Source organism: Solanum dulcamara, chromosome 4 (assembly GCF_947179165.1).
Source record: "Solanum dulcamara chromosome 4, daSolDulc1.2, whole genome shotgun sequence".
NCBI classification, from domain to species: Eukaryota; Viridiplantae; Streptophyta; class Magnoliopsida; order Solanales; family Solanaceae; genus Solanum; species Solanum dulcamara.
In genome coordinates, this window is record NC_077240.1 from 77,404,183 (window position 1) to 77,423,065 (window position 18,883).

General features: G+C 35.5%; 2 protein-coding genes across 2 annotated transcripts; both read left to right on the forward strand.

The window, feature by feature from the left end:
* Nucleotides 1-3,112: 3,112 nt before the first annotated feature.
* On the forward strand, nucleotides 3,113-6,746 carry LOC129887677 (GDP-mannose transporter GONST1-like). Its single transcript, XM_055962858.1, has 8 exons — nucleotides 3,113-3,330; nucleotides 3,402-3,541; nucleotides 3,758-3,887; nucleotides 5,003-5,101; nucleotides 5,689-5,843; nucleotides 6,106-6,222; nucleotides 6,429-6,526; nucleotides 6,616-6,746. Exons 1-8 carry the CDS (start codon nucleotides 3,118-3,120, stop codon nucleotides 6,672-6,674), a joined length of 1,011 nt encoding a protein of 336 aa, XP_055818833.1. The 5' UTR covers nucleotides 3,113-3,117; the 3' UTR covers nucleotides 6,675-6,746.
* Nucleotides 6,747-7,284: 538 nt separating this feature from the next.
* Nucleotides 7,285-14,866, forward strand: LOC129887678 (uncharacterized). The gene is made up of 5 exons (XM_055962859.1): nucleotides 7,285-7,670; nucleotides 9,736-9,789; nucleotides 9,868-9,940; nucleotides 12,603-12,643; nucleotides 14,249-14,866. Exons 1-5 carry the CDS (start codon nucleotides 7,605-7,607, stop codon nucleotides 14,672-14,674), a joined length of 660 nt encoding a protein of 219 aa, XP_055818834.1. The 5' UTR covers nucleotides 7,285-7,604; the 3' UTR covers nucleotides 14,675-14,866.
* The last annotated feature ends 4,017 nt before the right edge of the window (nucleotides 14,867-18,883 follow it).

The window sequence follows — 18,883 nt, forward strand, 5'->3', positions numbered from 1 at the left end:
TTTACCTTTCTACGAGTTAATTTAATATTATGACATGTAGCTTTGAAGGTGCATACACACACAAAAAAAAGGTTAATGGACTTTAATTGCCATAAATACTTAATTGATGTGGGTGACACATAATTAATTTCTAAATAAGTTAATTAAGCGGTGATAGATCGTGTGAAACTCATATCGGAGGTAGGGGAAGGAGGCGAGAATTAAGTGTGAGAATAAAGTTCCACATTAATAGTTTGAAAAGAAAAAGAATCAACATATTAAATTTAACGATACATTAATGATGTGATTTTTTTTAAAAAAAGCTATACGAGTCTAATCCAAAACAATTAATACCACACTATGTTATTCAATAATAATACACAACATGAATTATTTACGGAATTCTCAACAGTATACATAAATTTTATTATAATTTTGTAAAGATAGAGAACTAATTTTTAATATATCCTTGGCTCAAGTAAAATCGTTCAATTTTTTTTTCAAAAAAAAGAGCTTCTCCCTCCAACCTCATTAAGAAAAAAATATTTAGTACACTATTTGTATATTTCACTAATACAGTAGTGCTCACTGCATTTGGTACTTTTTTTTTTTTAAAAGATGGTATTTGTTTGGTTGGCAATTTTTTTCCTATTAGTGGGATAACTAATTGCTTATATGAGCTGGAGATATTCCTTTTCAAATTCTTTTCTTGTGGAATCTGCTTTTCCTTTTGTTATATTATTTGTTTTTTTATTTCTAATTTTCATGTAAGTGTTTGTTATGTGGTTAAGACTTTTTAAAAATATTGCTGCATTTGTATTGAATCTTTAAAATATGTACTATTTTTAAGGATTCAATATGCACTCATCAAGATTTTCAAAGAGTTTGATAAATATTTTTATTTTATGTTGTTATGAAAATTAGTTTCTCCTGGTTTGGTTCCCAAAGAATAATGATAGTATTGAGGCATAAATATTGATTGTGATAGAATGATTGGAATTTCTCTAATTTTAATTAGAAATTTCGAATTTGAATTTTGAAATAGAGAAAATCTTGTTAGAAGCGTTGCTCCCAAAAATGATCCACGCAACACTTGAATCTGAATTTAATCGTACTTTAATACGGATACAAGATAGGACATGGGCTTTTAAGAGATCAAAACCAAATAGAGGGTATATTTATCCTATTTTCAATTCCTCTAATAAGTATTAATTTTTCTTTTTTATTAATCATATCTGTCTTCACGTAAAATTCTTGAGATGACTTATTTTAACGGTCTTTCAAAGTATTAAGCTTTAACTTTAGATAAGAAAATCCAAATTAATATAATCTAAATTTCTTGAAATATACACTAAAAATAATTAATTCTATTTGTTTATTTATTTCTTCATCCAAATATGAAAAAAGGAATTTAGTTAACCCAAGTGAGTTTTCCTACCATTTATTACGCTTATCTGGTTTTTTTAATCAACACTATTGTTGCATGTTTCTTTCTAATGCAATTGAAGCTTAAAAAAGAATTTCAATAACTACAAGCTAAACAACAACAATAATAACAGAACATATTCAGTATAATTTCACAATAAAATTTGAAAAATGTGAGGTGTAATCAGACTTTATACTCTATTTTATATTAAAGAAATAAAAGTACTAACGTGTAAAATAATAAAGATAACTAAACTAAAAAAAATTAGTAGTAATAAAATAAAGACTCATTAATCGTTAGGACAGTCGATGCACTAAACTCTCGTTATGTGCAGATCCGGAGAAAGAGCGGAGAAATATCCACTTAAAATAGTATAATATGATCAAGTGGACTTTGTGGAACCAAATTTAAGTTTTGAGTCTATCAAATAATGCCTTCAGCCAAACGCACTTTACTCCTTTGTGATATTATACCTAAGTTTAACCAAAAAAAACTGAACATTTTTTTTGAACATGTGATATAAAACAAACACTGGACATTTTTTATATCTATAAATCATATTAATTTCATTAAATATAAAAAGGGATTGTTTTACAATATTTGCATAACTTATTATATATGGCATATATTGAGTTTCTTCTTTATACAAACTGAGAAGTTGACAACCTCTATCTGGATGAGTCCAAGGTAAGTCTTTTTTTTTTTTTTTAAAGCTCTGTGATCAAATGTATGTGCAATAATGTGATATTGTATTACATTTTTTGAAGATGATTACATTTTTTATATATATATATTTATAAGGAAAAGAAATGAGAAGGGAAGTTTGCTTGTTTGTTTGAGTGATGTAAGGAACTTAGTTTTCATTATGTGCTGGTGGAAGGAAGGTACCAGATTTGCATGTGCTAGGTGGAATAGTCTAGATTCATGTAAGTTGCCCGAGCACACAAATATATATATAAAAAAGGATAATACGTAAACAAACGTTCAAATTTGGTCTCAAATTGGCAAGTGAACACTTCAATATTTAGTATGCACATCTAGACACCTAAACTCGTCTTCAGTATATCAGTTGGACACTCCAACTTACAAAATGATCATCTAGACACCTCCAAAATTTATGTGTCGCATTATTGTCAAGTGTCCAAGAGACACCGTAGGGACGAGTTGGAGTGTTTAGTTGTTAGTTTAGGCCCAGTTAGGGTGTCTAGATGTACACTCTCAAAGTTGGAGTGCTTACTTTCCAGCTGAGGCCAAGTTTAAGTGTCTGTTTATGTATTATGCCGAGTTTACTAGTTTTGATAAATGCTTGAGAAAGTTTGAATCTTTATTCTAATTTGCAGCTTGAGAAAATAATATCTTCCGTGCTATTATCCCTACTTATGTAGCTATAGGTTACATTTTTACCCAATCTGGGAAGTGTTATCCGTTGTTGAATAGTTATACAATGGTGATCCTTATGAACTAAGTGGTCGTTTGATAGCTGGTTAGAGTTATTAAGATATTAGTAATGCAAAGATTAGTTATGAGGTATTCATAACTCACCTCCAAACCAGCTACCAAACGATCCCTAATTGTTCTATACTTCTTACTTGGTCTAGCTTGTTACATGGGTCGTGAATGAGAGCTTTTTTGCTTCTTCAATCTCTTGTTCAGTTGGAAATTTTACTGTTTCTAATTTCTATTGATGTTTTACTTGCTTCAGATCTTTTTCCATGAAGGTTTTAAACAGAATCGACGATGTGGAAAATGGAAAGTTGGAGATCAAAGAGAAGTCAATATGCAATAATATGTTCATCACTGTACACAACAAGGCGTTGCTATCGGGAATTGCATATTGTATTTCTTCATGTAGCATGATATTAGTTAACAAATACGTCCTTTCGAGCTATAGCTTTAATGCAGGGATATCCTTGATGCTCTATCAGGTACCTTTAATCTTTTAAACTATTTGATAAATTCCATATATTGAGAAATAACCTTTCAACTCGTTATGCAGAATTTTGTCTCGGTTGTGGTGGTTTCTATATTGAGCTTCTTTGGTGTAATTTCAATGGAACCACTCACGTTGAGACTGATCAAAGTCTGGTTACCTGTTAATGTTATATTTGTTGGAATGCTTATAACAAGCATGTTCAGGTACAGATTACTCTTTTTATATCTGCGGTACCTTCACAAGGTAGGGGTAAGAAGGGCATTACCTCTGCATCACCAATGTCAAGTCATCTGAAATCGTTATTTTGTACATAGATCATTAGATGTTGATTTTAACAAATGGTTTGCTTTTACTTTCACTTGCGACGTTGGAGGAATATGTTGCTCATAGTTTACTTATGATTGTCATATTTTCTGCAGTTTGAAGTACCTAAATGTTGCTATGGTCACTGTCCTGAAGAATGTTACTAATGTGATTACTGCTGTTGGTGAAATGTATATATTCAACAAACGCCATGATAGTCGAGTGTGGACTGCTCTTTTTCTAATGGTATGCTCGTAGCTTAAACAGGATCCTCTCTTCTATCTCTTCTCCGATTCATTCTGTACATCTTGTCAGCACAATTCTTTTTATGCTTTCATTCTCGTTTTGACATTGTTCTTTATGTGGGAGAGGTAGGGAGTTGGCCTCCTCCTCTTGTCTTCTTCCATTTTTTTTGTAATTTTGTTTAGTTATCGCGTAGTTTCTTATTCTTCAATGTGTATTGCTATCTGTTGCTGCAGCCTGTACTTGTATCTTTCTACTTTGCTGTTTTTAATTTTCTTACAATTGCGCGTTGGTTACACTTCTTTTGAGCCGATGGTCTATCTGAAATAATCTCTCTACTTCAAAGAGGTAGGGGTAAGGTCTCTGTACATCTACCCTCGCGAAACCTCACTTGTGGGATTACACTAGTTATATTATTGTTGTTGTATATTTTGGCTGATTTAAATATACAACAACAACATACTCGGTGTAATCCCACAAGTTAGGTCTGAGAAGAGTAGTGTGTATGCAGACCTTACCCCTTCTTGGGAGGTAAACAGACCGTTTCTGATAGACCCTTGTCTCAGAGAAATAACAAGAATGAAGAAACCAAGGCAAAGTACTAAACAAGGCTTGACAAAACATTCTGAAAAACAAACAATAACTACTACAAAGTAATATGATAATCGAAGTACAAAGAACAATAAATAGTAACAAAAATCAGCCAAAATATATTCTAGCATATTTAGGGTCTCTCCCAAATGGTGCATATACAACTTTTGAAATTCATTTCCCCTATGCATAATGTCAAGTCAACATACCCAATGAAATCCCATAAGTGGGGTCTGGAGAAAGTAGTATGTACATAGACCTTAGTCCTACCACTACCTTATGGAGATAGGAGGTTGTTTCTGAAAGAGCCTCGGCTCAAAAGTCACAGTCCCAGGTCCCATCCCTATGCATAATGTGCTATAAGTAATTTCTATTAATTATTCTTCAAAACATTATTATGCCCCCTTCTATTTGTAGTATTCAGTGACCTTTGGTACTAGAGATGCATATACTGGAGCTGAATTTCAAACGCTATGTATTCACGAGATCAAAATCTGGAGACAGTAACTCCGTCGTTTGCTATGCAGATTGTTTCAGCAGTTGCCGGAGGAATTACAGACCTTTCTTTTCATGCTACTGGTTATACCTGGCAGATAATCAATTGTTTCTTGACAGCATCATATTCTGTAAGTGAAAATTCCCTCTGTTTCAATTTGTTTGTCTTACTTTCCTTTTTAGTCGATTTAAAAAAGAATGTCTTTATCCTTTCTTGGTAACTCTTGAATTCTAACTTTTCTCATGACATGTTTAAAATCACAAGATTAAAGAGCATTCTGGTACATTCTACATATCTTTAGTTTAAGAATACGAGATTCAAAATTCGTCTTTACTTTCTTAAACTCCATGTCAAGTCAAAACAAACAAACAAATTCAAACGAAGGGAGTACCTTTTTCTTGGTACTTTTCCTTGTAATCAGATATCTATGTGCTCGATCATGTGATGAATGCAGACTGAAGTCTGTTGTTTTGGACAGTTAAACAGAAGTATTCGACTTGCTGTAAATGTTCATATAATTAACTGGAATCCCAATAGTGCTCACAAGTTCAAAACTCGGATCGGAGGACTATGAGCCTGCCCCCCTCTACCTTTATTCTCACTTATATACGAGACTTCAGGCAGTGGTAGAGTTCAAACTCGTGACATATGCCTAATACTTTTTTTCCGAAATGACAAGCTGTTAAAACTGTCATGCCTTTTGATCTTATGTTTCAGTTGACTCTACGTAGAATCATGGACACTGCTAAGCAAGTGACGAAATCAGGGAACCTAGATGAATTCTCAATGGTTCTGCTAAATAATACCCTTTCACTGCCTTTAGGCCTTCTCCTTGTATTATTGTTCAATGAAGTCGATTATCTCTCCACGACGTGAGTACTACTATCTCATTATACCACCCTCTTGGTTTATTTCATGTTTTATAACAGTCTCCTATACAATCATCTTTACGTTCTACTGCTGCTCTGGCACACTGATCATTTGATGTTTGGCATCTGAATTTGAAACATGATCACATTTTCTGGTTCTGAGATCTCTCATCTGAAAAATGTTTCGTGTTTTTTCTTTGATTTTACGCTGTATTTTAAGAGTTAAAAAGAGAGAACTTTGGCATACATGTGTAATTTTTGACAGACCACTATTACAATTGCCAACATTCTGGATTGTGACAACATTAAGTGGATTTTTGGGCTTAGCTATTAGCTTCACATCAATGTGGTTTCTTCATCAAACAAGTGCAACAACATATAGGTATGATCATTTTGTCTTAGAGCACTATTACTTCCTCCAAAAATGTTGTCACATCCGTATCAGATCCTAACAAAAATGCACTATTTTTGGAGGATCCGACATGTACCAGACAATTTTTTTGAAAAATCCGAGCAACATAGGTTGGCATACAACTTCCATATCATATTCAATGTCATCAATTTTTTCTTGACTTTGCCTTTTTGCAGTCTTGTGGGATCACTAAATAAGATACCTCTCTCTGTTGCTGGTATTTTCCTTTTCAATGTCCCAACTAGTCTTGACAACACTGCCAGTATATTTTTTGGTTAGTACCAACTTTTTTAGTTTTATTTTCTCAATTGAAGATGTGCTTAGTTTAGCCATGAAAATTATGTTTGTAAAAACAATTTGCAGGTCTCTTGGCTGGAGTATTTTTCGCCCGAGCAAAGATGCAGGAGAAATCTCAATCCTAAAACGACAACAACATATCTAGTGTAATTTCATAAGTGATGTCAAAAGAGAGGGTGGTGTGTACACAACTTTATCCCGAGAAGGTAGAAAAGTTGTTACTCGATGAGAAATTCTAATCCTAAATTGTTAAATTTTCTTTTTTCGTTTTGTTGATTAGTATTTGAGTTGAATTGTAAAGCATGTTGTATAGTTATAACAACATTATTCTCTAAACATTGAACACCAATATCAGTTGAGATATGTTTTGATAAACATTTACTAATAGTCTAGGTAAGAAACTCAAACATGTGATAGTTCAGCTATAAAACTCAAAAAACGAAATATTTCAGATTTTCTTGACCGTTCGCTTTATATTGAAATGTAATGTTAACTTCTTTTGCTCGATTGGTGACTTGAACTCACGATCTTAACAAAAATGGTTAACATCTGATACAACCGACATTTGAAATAATAAACTTTTATCAAAATGCCACGTGGCATCTTAAGAGAGTAATAATATTACTTTGAACTAGTTTAAAAAAAATATTAACAAATTAAAATAATTCTAATATTTTTTTTTTCAAGTGAAATGAAACTGGAGAAAGAAAAAAAAAATCTTTCCATCTCTTCTCTTTCGTTTCCTTTCTCTTCCTTTCGAATTCCGAATTTTCAAATCAATGCAGTTTATACAACAATATTACCAAATCTAGCAAGGTTTTTCGAAAATCTCACAAAATTATTCATAAAAAAACAAAGGAAAAGGAATTGTTTTCCACAAATCTTACAAAGTATAAGAAATTTTTGTGAAGAAGAACAATGGAGATTTTGTTATTATGAATCTGATGAGAAGGAAAATGAAATTTTGTCGCAAAATCTGATCAAAAAGGGAAAAATACTTCGTCACAAATCTGACGAAGGTAGAGGAAAATTAACCCATTTTAACGACGGCGGTCATGGACGAGCTAGAATTCCGACGACTTCTCGAACGTTTCCCAATCGTCCGATTTAGAGATTATCATGTAAATTAACCTTTTCCTTTCTCTATCTCTGGATTCTTTTAGGCGTTTTGTTAACCATGCCTGAGCAATTGTTTATTGGATTTTCTGGGTGTTTTTTTTTAAAAGAGGAAAGATGGATGATTTTGCCCCTTAATGCCCCATTTTGATTTCTAGTTTCCTTTTTTTTTTTTTGTGATTTTGGATGATTTAATGTTTATAATGGTGGTGTATGAGTTAGATGGGTGGTACCCAGGTGCCACGATTTGAAATTTATGAGTTCGGGATTATAGCCCTTTGTTCTATATAATTTGTACGATTTGTTAAGACGAATATAGAACTTGAACCAAAGTTACTAGGTTCGATGGAACTTGTATGTTGGTTTTTGGATTTGGCCCTGGTGGTACCTCACGCCACCAGCACAAGTATCAGTTGATTTTGACCTCCAAGACTCATTTTTCTTTTGATAGTAATGGTGTTCGAGTCAACTTTCGTGCACTTCAACTAATTTCATGGGTGAGTCACCCAATATTTTTTGTCTCTAGTGGTATTTGAACCTGGACCTCCATTGACCACTAGGCTATACCCTTGGGTGCAAACCATTCATTTTTTTAACCCTGGTCTCCCGTGATTTTCATCCACTTCATTGACCATTAGGCTTTACTCTTGGTTGCAAGATTTTGCTGAAATTGGAGTAGAAACTTTTTTGAATTTAGAGCTTGTTGAAGCAATCTCATTTTCTTGTTTATCATCTGTTTGTTACATGAATTAATTTGTTAAGTTACTTTACAATAAAATGGCTTACTTTGTGCACAAAGTGCTCCTTAGCTAGTGTAGGATTGGAGGAGAGTGGGTGAATATCTATGAAACCTTCTTCTTATATTTCTTCAAAGAGGTCATTTTAGCGCATTGAACCATCAATATACAGCTTGCGGTAGGAGAAATTCTACCGATGTGTCTTGGGTTGCCATTACAATGTGTTATTTTATGTGCTTTGCAATGACGAAGTAAAATTGTGTATGTTAATTATTGTGAGACTTGCAGAATTTGATTGTAAATGCTCCTCGTGACTTCAATTAGGATGCTCCAATATGTTTATTTAATCCTTATTATTCTAAATTTTGATATAATTGAACAACGAGTGAAGCCATATACATTTTTTGAATCTCATATTGGGGTTATGGAAGAAGCATTTGGAAGTAGGCTACCTTTGGGGATTTATTCTTAAGGATATTTAGGTAGATTTCACAGGCCAATGTCGTTACTCTATGTCTATGCCTTTTGTACTAATATGTGCTTAATATCATTGATGGTCATTAATATGTAGGTCTCTTCCAAAGGCCAATAACTCCACAAGATCAGTTATAGTTTGAACATATAGGTCTTCTATTTATATCTTTCGGAAGAGAATATCATCTGATTTGATGATATATATAGATATTGTTCTGTTTTAGCGTGAGCTGATTTCTGACCTTTCTTCTTGGTCATATGTTTTCATATGTTTCTATGAATCACATCTATTTTAACTAAGAAAGGAAGATACAAAACCTACATTTACCTTGTTTGATAAATGCAAGTAAAGAAGTGGTGAAATGGAAGGAATTCTAAACTGATAGCATCTTGGGCTTGCTTAAATTTGGCTTGAGATGGAGGAGGTATTTGCTGAAAGTGAAAATAAAATTCATCACCTTACACCTGTATATGAGCCTTTCATGTGAGATTTTAAAGTGTAAATTCAAGACAGCTGTTCCCAACTAGGTGATTTCTTCCCATCTGTTCTAGCCTTGGTGGACAGAGTTATATGGTATCAGTTTCTGGTGGGAGGTGTCAGGTATCTTGTGGGATTATTCGTGGTGCGCGCAAGCTGGCCCAGACACCACATTTATCAAAAAAAGAAAGAAAAGCTAACTAAGGTTCCCATCAGTGTCATGCTCCATACCAACTTTTGTTCTCATAAACTCCTGTACCATTAATTGTTCTCCCCCTCCTCCTTGTTGTATGTTAGCTCCTATATTTCAATCTCTTCTTTTTTGCTTTTTGATATCCTCTTTAACTCCTGAGTCTCATCTAACTTGTGCTTATCTCACAGATTGATTCAGACACATCAAAAAGATCAACCTCTCAGTCGATAGAGAAAGAAGAGGTAGAAGAGATTTCCATGTAACATTATATTTGCTTTCAGTTCTTGAATTTTTGGTTCTAACAGTAAAAGTTTCATCAGGAAAGGCAATGGAAAGAGGCATGGAGTAAGGGACATAAGCCAGAGACAGGAATTCAAGCAATGCATCGTGGTGGTATGGACTCTATCAGTTGTTTTTGTTTGGAAAATGACCAGAGATCACCATAACTAATTTGTTACACAACTTGCAAGAAAGCTACTTAGTGTTATACTATTAGGGGTCGTTTGGTGTGAAGGATAACACCAAATAATCCCGAGATTAAATTATAGTGGCACTTAAGTTGGTGTTTGATTGGCAAGTCCTGGATAACTTATCCCAGAATTAATAAATAGTACCGAGATAAGTTATCCCTCCTCTTGGGTGGTATACTAATCTCGGGATAAAATAGGTAAATGACAAATATATCCCTTTAAATATTTTTTATACCTCACTTTTCACATTCATATGTATTTACATTATTTTTAATACCATATATAACAACTTTCACTCCTTATTTTTTATGATAATTCTTCCTATTTTTCTATTAAAAAATTACACTATATAATATAATTTTTATTTATAAATTTATTTGACTAATTCTTATGTTTATTTATATTTTGATTTTTCATAAATCCTTTTTTACTTTAACAAACTTAAAATGAAAATTCTATTTTAAAATTAAATAAGAAGAAAGTTTTATTTTTAAATACATACGGACATCATGAAAATGCACACATAAAAATATTTAAGGTAAAGAAGATGAAAGTTTTATTTTAAGAATGAATATTGAATAACTAAAGCTTGCAAAGAAAATATAAAAAACTAAATAAAGTGAAGGGTATTTTTGTAAACAAACAGCCTATTCTTAAAATTTATGCAATGCATATTATTTTGAATACAACAAACCAAACACTCAGTAAGAAATAATCTCATCATAACTTATCCATCATAACTAATCCCATCATAACTCGTAGTCAAACCAAACAGCCCCTTAAGGTGTTAAATGATACAAAACAAGTTAAAAAAGGAGTACCTTGGTTCCAATATATGAGAATGAAGGAGATGTTCATAGTTTCAAAAATCAGTGTGGAATAAAGCATATGAGTCAAAGAAGAAACATTGGGATTAAGTGATAGAGTTTAGATTTAGCGACATGATACAGGAGATGGAGAATCAATTTGAAGTTATCCCTGGTAGATCTTCAGCAAAGATTATATTACTCTTTAGAAAATTGATGAAAATTTATGGGGAGAGAAGAAGGATCTCCACATAAAATTCATTGACATAGAGAAATTTAGATTATAGAGTGCCAATAAAAATGTTCTGTGGAGTTCTTGTAAAGAAAAGAGTTAATATAAATATAGAAAGGCCATATAAGAAAGAGCGGTAACAAGCATGAAAAAGAGGTGACAAAGGATCTTTCCACAACAATAGTTTTACAGCATCAATCTACCTTATGCCTGGGTTTGTTATTGTGGTTATGGTTAAGCTACTTAACAATATTTAGGATGTGCTAAATAATCAATTATATGTAGGATGACACTACATTGAACATACTTCCTATATAATGTTCGATAATGTGTTGATTGATAAAACTAGGGGTTACCACAAATAATGGATTTACAAGTACTTTTTCTATCTATGAAGTAGGATGAAGTGACTGAACAAAAAATTGAGACTCTGAGTAGTACGTTAACAAATAGGGATTTTAAGATAGGTAGAAGTAAGACAAATTATATGCATTTTTAAATTTTGCCCAAATAAAAGGAAGGAGAGATATATGATGTGATTATGGGCCTAAATGCAGATGATTTTGATAATCAGGTTGAAGTCATTCAATAAATGTCATGATATATTGAGAGTAGAGAGTAGTATAAAGAGAATGGCTGAAATGGAGGAGATTTCTAGTGTTATATGGGACAAAGCGTTGAGCCCCTAAGGCCCAAAATACTAAACTGAATGTAGAAATGCGAACATTAGTATGAATATAAAAACGTGCAAGGTCAGAGAAATTATTAATGATCATTCCAGATAAGGGTGCCAGGAGCAGATATAGTCTAAAATAAGAGGAAGTCATTTGAGATGATATGAGCATATTTCATTTATTGATCTCTACCAATCTATGTTTGCAATACTATGATGATTGATGGAGCTAAAATGGATTGAGTTCGATCTACAATCACATAGAAGAAAGTTTTCTTAAATAAATTGCAACTTTTCAAACTAGTTGTAGATTTAGCAAAGAACATAACACAATGAAAGAAAAGGATCTATGTAGACGATACCAACTAGTTTAGATAAAGATATAGCTGTTGTTGTTAGTTTGTTACTTTTAATAAGTATGGTGTTTTTCAACACTCTTTTTAGTTTGGCAATAGACTTGTATGCTTATGTAAAGAATAAGTGTAAGATATGTATAATACATAATTTAAATGATAGATTACTTAATAACGGAATAAATGGACCTGAATAGAGCAGAACATACATAGAAGATTTATATAGCCATCCCCAAATAGTATTGATTAGCCAAAATTTTGTCATTTACTGGGTATCTGTTTATGGAGAAAAGTTTTCTGATAGTTTTCTGAAGTAACATACCTACATCTTTTCTTCTTAGAAAATTTTCTTTGACGCCCTATTTATTTTGATCCTTGTTACAAATCAATGGCACTTAAGGTTTTAGTCTAAATTTTGGTAGATCAGTGTGAATTCTTAAATCTATATTGAGCTCGCCTTGATGGTGAATTCTTGACATTTTGTTAAAGATTTAGTAACTGTATCGAGTCTAATGTTACAGGTCCGTTTTGGGGAAAAGTTAGAGAAGCTGCTGAGAAAAAGGTGAGTCGTGTTATCATCTTTTGCTATAAATTTTTTTCATGGGTGATCATGAACAATGTTCCTAATCACATGCTATTAGATGTCGATGTAGCACCAGAAGAGAGGAGATAAAAATGGAAAGGAATTGAGAGATGCAGGAGAAGAGATTTTTTTTGAAAAAGGAAAGATCAATTCATAAATTATTATTTGTTAAGTGTTATCCGAATCTTCTCAAAGAAATAAAATAAGGTTTTATACATGAAATAGTAATCCTGAACTGTCAGACCTTGAAACATGGAACTCTATATGTAACTAGAAGAATAAGGCCATTTCGAACTCAAAGTATCCTAGTTTGGGAAGTCGCGTGTTGAAGTTTTTGTGAGTGAAATTGAATTTAATTATAGATCAACATCTCACTAAAAAATATATTTATTGAAATCCGTAAGAAAGCTGATAAAGAATACTTAAAGTAATTGAATTGTAATGAAGATAATCAAATTGATTGATTTTTGATTGAATGATGTCTGTCGCCGTACGAAGTAGTTTTATTTATACATAGTTACATACAAGGTCAGTTGTTAATGGAACTTAACCACTATTGTGTCCCTAACTCTATTTCTAAAATTTATACACAAGTTAAGTAGTAGCATACTGGTAAACTACTTATTGGGTTATTCCCGTTACATTTCAGCTTACCATAATATTCTCATCAGTTGATGCTGCTTGTTCACACTTTGAGGGTCGGTGGTTACTTGATTAGTCGCACTATAATAAGAACCTTGTTTGATAAAGTCAGCAACGATAACTCACCCTGTTTATTTGGGAAGGGTTTTGATTCCTGCATATCATCTGGCTGGACTTAGCTCATTTTGTTGAAGACCTAATAAGTCATTAACTCACCTATCGAGGCTCTATCTTGTATCTAGCCCAATTTGATGCCCAAAATTTTGGTATTAATTCAAGGACAAAAGTATTATTGCTTTCTAGAAGGATATTCTAGTTATAATTAATAATTATTGCCTTAGAGGAACAAGACTTGAGCCGAGGGTATATCGGAAATAGCCTCTCTACCCCCATAAGGTCTGTGTACATCCGACCATATGAGATCATACTGGGTATGTTGTTGTTATTGCCTTATAGGAACAAGAAAACCATATTTTCATTCTCTTATGGCACATTAGCATATAGGAGAATGTTTTCCGAAGATTGCATTAAACATCTTTTCAAATGTATATGATGGATTTTCTATGATATGATTGGAAGTTATGGAAATTTTCTTGGATATTGTGTACTAACATTCGAAGACTGCCTTTATCATTATCTCTGGTTTTGCAATGCTGTGAAGGAACTAACTTATTTTGAATTGGGAGAAATGTTATTTCATGGTTCAAGGAAGCATAGTTCTCGGACATAGGGTTTCCACCTAGGGAATTGAAGCGAATATGGAAAATGTTGAATGCATTAAAAAGTTTCCGCTCCTACTTCAATACATTAGGAGTTTTACTGGACATGCTCTATCTCATACACGAGTTATCTTAGATTTTTCTAGAATCAATAGCCATCCCTAATGTAATAGCTAAAGATGTGAAACATGAGTTTTCTGATTAATATTTATATGCATTTCAGATCTTGAAGGAAAATCTTTTTGCAGCATTAAGTGTTCAATCAGGAATCCAATATGATCCTACTGAGGAAGTGATGATGGCTGCACGACACATTGCTGATCAGAGGCAGTCTTCAAGTGGTGCAGGTCCATCTCATATACCCCGCTCTTCAGACTATGCATCATCATCAATACCAAACCGAATGACATGTGTTGAGGAGGATTTGGATCACATACGCCATTTTCAAGCCTATCAGGTGAAGCACAATCAAGCAATTGCTGAAATGCTGCGAACTATGGCACTTCACCATGGAATGAACATGGATAATTTTCCTACTTGTCCGTCATATATTCCCCCAAGGGACAAGGCAGTGCTCGACGATGATGATGATGACGACGACGGTGATGATGATAATAACGATGACGAGGATGAGGAAGATGAGGAGTGACACACCCTATTCAGTAATGCTTCTTTTTTCCAATACACATCCCTTGCCTTGAAAGAAAAAAAATTAGCGTGGAAGATCCTTTTTGTTAATTTTGATTGATAAATAGCCTAGAAGATCTCTTAAGTGTTGCATCTCAAGGCAAAACTTTCAGTATCAGTCACAATGTTATAGTTGTTGTGATGACAACAGAAAGGGTATACAACAGTAGTCCTTCCCATCCTTTTCCCTTTTCATTTTTGTATGCACCTTTTTTGGTCCCATGGGGGGTGTGGGGATGATATAACAAGTGAGGAACTCTGTTTGGTAGGGAAGGAGGTGCCAAAATTTATGAATAGCACCTCCAAACTTGTAAAGTTGTGTAACAATTTTGATGAGGAAAATTGCATCTTTTTTGTTTGTTTCTCTATTTAGCAAACAACATCTCCTCCCCCTTACCCCTTTGTCTTCTATACATTGCAAATTTTAAGAGAGTCACTACTTTTAATTGTTTAAAATTTCATACTCAACTATGGAATTGTTTTTGAGAGAGTAATGTGTTATGTTGTAACACCCCTCAATTTCCTCCCTAAGATTCGGGCCTTCTTTGTATACGTGTGGGGCCCATCGTATTTATTTCGAAGTATGTGCCGGAGTTAAGATGAGTCCCTGATAAATCTAAGAGCGTTGGAGGTGATATGGGGTCATTGAGGACTCCTAGGACCGAGCTAAGTCCAAAAGATCCGTCGTGGCTAAGTTTAGGACGAGTTCATGTAAGGGTCGACTTTTAACGACCCTATCTTTTAAAAGACGTCAATTCGGGTGGCCCACGACCTACCAAATTAAAGGTCGTCGAGTCTTTTTTCCGACGCCACCAAGAACGTAAATTTTGGAGTTCGGAGTCAAAAGATATGACAATCCGAAGACGAACTAGCACGACAGGGATTTCATTTTGGCCTGGGTTACAACTGCTGGGGAAATGGCCTTGGCGCTGTAAGGGCGCGACGCGCCACTATCGCGCCAGAAACATGCCTCAGTAGTTTGGCCCCTGGCGCGACGCGCCACTAAAAGTTGTGCAGGGTTTTTCAGGCCAAATTCCCAGAGTTTAGAACAATAGGCTTGGCGCTGTAAGGGCGCGACGCGCCACTATCGCGCCAGAAACATGCCTCAGTAGTTTGGTCCTTGGCGCGACGCGCCACTAAAAGTTGTGCAGGTTTTAGGCGTAATTGGCCTTGGCGCTGTAAGGGCGCGACGCGCCACTATCGCGCCAAGGGCGTTTTGGCATAATTTTTCAGAATTTTGGAGGAAGGGCAATTTGGGAATTGTCCCAAATTATATATACCCAAGCCTTGTATATTTTGGGACCATTTTCTTCAGCCCTCACTCTCTCTCTAAAAGCCCTAGCTCCTCTCTCTTCTCTTCTTCTCCATTTCCAACAAAAAGGAGTTCAAGAACTTCAAGATTTGAGTCCTCCATTGAAGACCCAACTACAAGGTTTTCTTCAAGTCTCCACTAAGGTATGTAAGGCTATCCAAAACATGGGTTGAGTCCACCCATGTGCCCTATTCTTGTTTTGAGGCTAGATACCCATGAAAATGGAGTTTCTTGGTATGGTACATGTTTGAATGAGTTTTGTTTCCATTTTATTTAATTATTTATGTGCCAATGTTTTTGAGCTAAGAGGTTCCTAAAAAAAGCCCTTATGTGAGTATGAGATGATGAAGAAATGAGTTGTTAATTATGTCTTGTTGGTCTTCTTAATTATGTAGAGTTGATAAAGTATGTTACCCCTTAAAAATGTTGCCTATTATAAGAATGTCGATTTGAAGTCTTGAAGATGTGATGAGTCACAAAGATTTTTCTCAAATGGATGGAGGTAATGATTGATTTTAATATCTAGATGATGTATATATGTGCAATTAAAACTCCCTTGAAGATGTGATTGAGATTGAGCATTGAGATTGAGATTTGATTGTGATAGAGTTGATGAGTTGACAAGGTTGTAACGAAACTTGTTGATATGAGTTGATTGAGTTGATTTGATGGAGTTTATGAGCATTGAGTCTTGGGAGGAGTATCGAGCACCGAATTGGGCAAGAGTATAGTCTATACTCGAACCCAATACCTGTGTTGCCAAACTTAGGGGGGATTGAACCGTTAAAGTCGGATGCTTCCCCGAGAGCTTTTGTCCTGACATTATAGGACCTGGTTGGATTGGATCCATGAGTGTTCGTCGTTCATCCCCTGGCAAGGTATGAACGGGCGTGGCAACGACGTCGTTTCGTTGTACCTTCATTGGCTCATAAGTGTTGATTGTCGGTTAAGAGAAACTCCCAAATAAGTTTTGATAGCACTCTGAGTCAGATTGAGTTGAATTGTATATGATGGGTCCAGTCTAAATCATATCCTCGTTTAGACTTAGGACATTTGATTGAGTTGTCGTCCCTTTTGAGTTGAGCTCCCGAGTTGATTTATTCTTCCTTGATGTTCGTTGTATTCGGCCATTTTACATACTCGTACATTCCATGTACTGACGCCATTTGGCCTGCATCATTTCATGATGCAGAGACAGGTACTAGAGATCATCAACCGGCGCTCCGTTGAAGATTCACTTACACTCCCAGCCAGTCGGTGAGTCCTCCTAGTTCCCGGAGGATATTGGGCCTTCTTGTACAGTTTTTGATTGTCTTTTCTTTATTTAGATTATCGGTAGCCATGGGCTTGTCATTGGCACCTTTTAGACTTGCATAGAGGCTTCATAGGCTGGAGTGTGGGAGGTCGAGCGGTCATCTTGAGGAGTCCTACTTTGATTATCTTCTTTGATTGTAATTGTTTGGCCTTCGGCCCTTATGATATGAGAAGAATTCCTTTAATTGAGTTTTCCGCTAAGAGAATGTGCTTGAATGAATGAGTGACTGTACCAAGTGGTTCGCTCGGAGGTCAGAAATGGCCTTTGGGTGCCGGTTACGTCTAGGGTACCCTCCCGGGGCGTGACAAACATGGTATCAGAGCACAGAGTTCAAGTGTCCTAGGGAGTCTATAAAGCCGTGTCTAGTAGAGTCTTGCTTATGGATGTGTTGTGCACCACACTTATAAGCAGGAGGCTATAGGACATTAGGAATTGTTTCATTTTTTTTCATACTCTGAATTCGTGCGATGGAGTTAAACTCCATGAAACTTCCTTTCTAATTCGTGCGTTTATACGTTACAGATAATGCCTCCTAAACGTACCGCTAGCCAAAGGAATGTTGATAATGCAGGGATGCCACAGTCAGAGGCAAGCCCAGCAAGGGTTAGAGGCCGACCCGCGAGATATGCGGAGGCACCTCAAGTGCCATCTACCCCGCCTGCACCCACATCAGAGGCTGAATTTCGAGGGGCGATTACAATGCTCACTCAACTAATGGCTGCCCGAAGCGGTAACCAGAGTTTGCCGACTCTCAGCTCTAGTTCCCAGGAGCCATCTGCTGCCACTAGAATTAGAGACTTTCTAAGGATGAATCCACCGGCATTCACTGGTTCCAAGGTTGATGAAGATCCCCAAAACTTTATCGATGAGATGTGGAAGATTCTAAAAGCTATGCATGCTACATAAATCGAGGGGGTCGAGTTGGTGTCTTATCAATTCAAAGACGTGGCAAACATTTGGTATAACCAATGGGAGCAGAGTAGGGGCGAGGATGCTGAACCTGCTAGATGGGATTAATTCGAGGGTGGTTTTCTCGACCACTTCTTTCCCCGAGAAATGAAGGAAGCGAAGGTGGAGGAATTTGTTAATCTGAAGTAGGAAGGTATGTCGGTTAAGGAGTATGGCCTAAAGTTCATCTAGCTGTCCAGGTATGCTCCAGAAATGATTCCTGATGTGAGGTCAAAGATGAGGAAGTTCATCTCCGGATTAGGGAGGCATGTGAAGAAGGAGTGCAAGGCAGCATTGTTGATCTCGGATATGGATCTTTCCAGATTAATGGTGTATGCTCAACAGGTAGAGGAGGAGAAAAGAAAAGACAGAGAAGAGCACCTGAGCAAATGGGCAAGGTCATCTGGGCATGAGAATGAGCAGAGGCAAGGCAAGGGCAACAGGTCCTTCTTCCAGAAGAGGCCTTCCACCTATGCCTCATCTACCGCCAGCGCACCGATGCCGCAGGACAGGTACGATCGGCAGGGACAAAGTCGCCAAAATTTCAAACCTCAGGTTTCTCAATCCCCGGCCAGTGTAAGTCAAGGTTCGAAGGG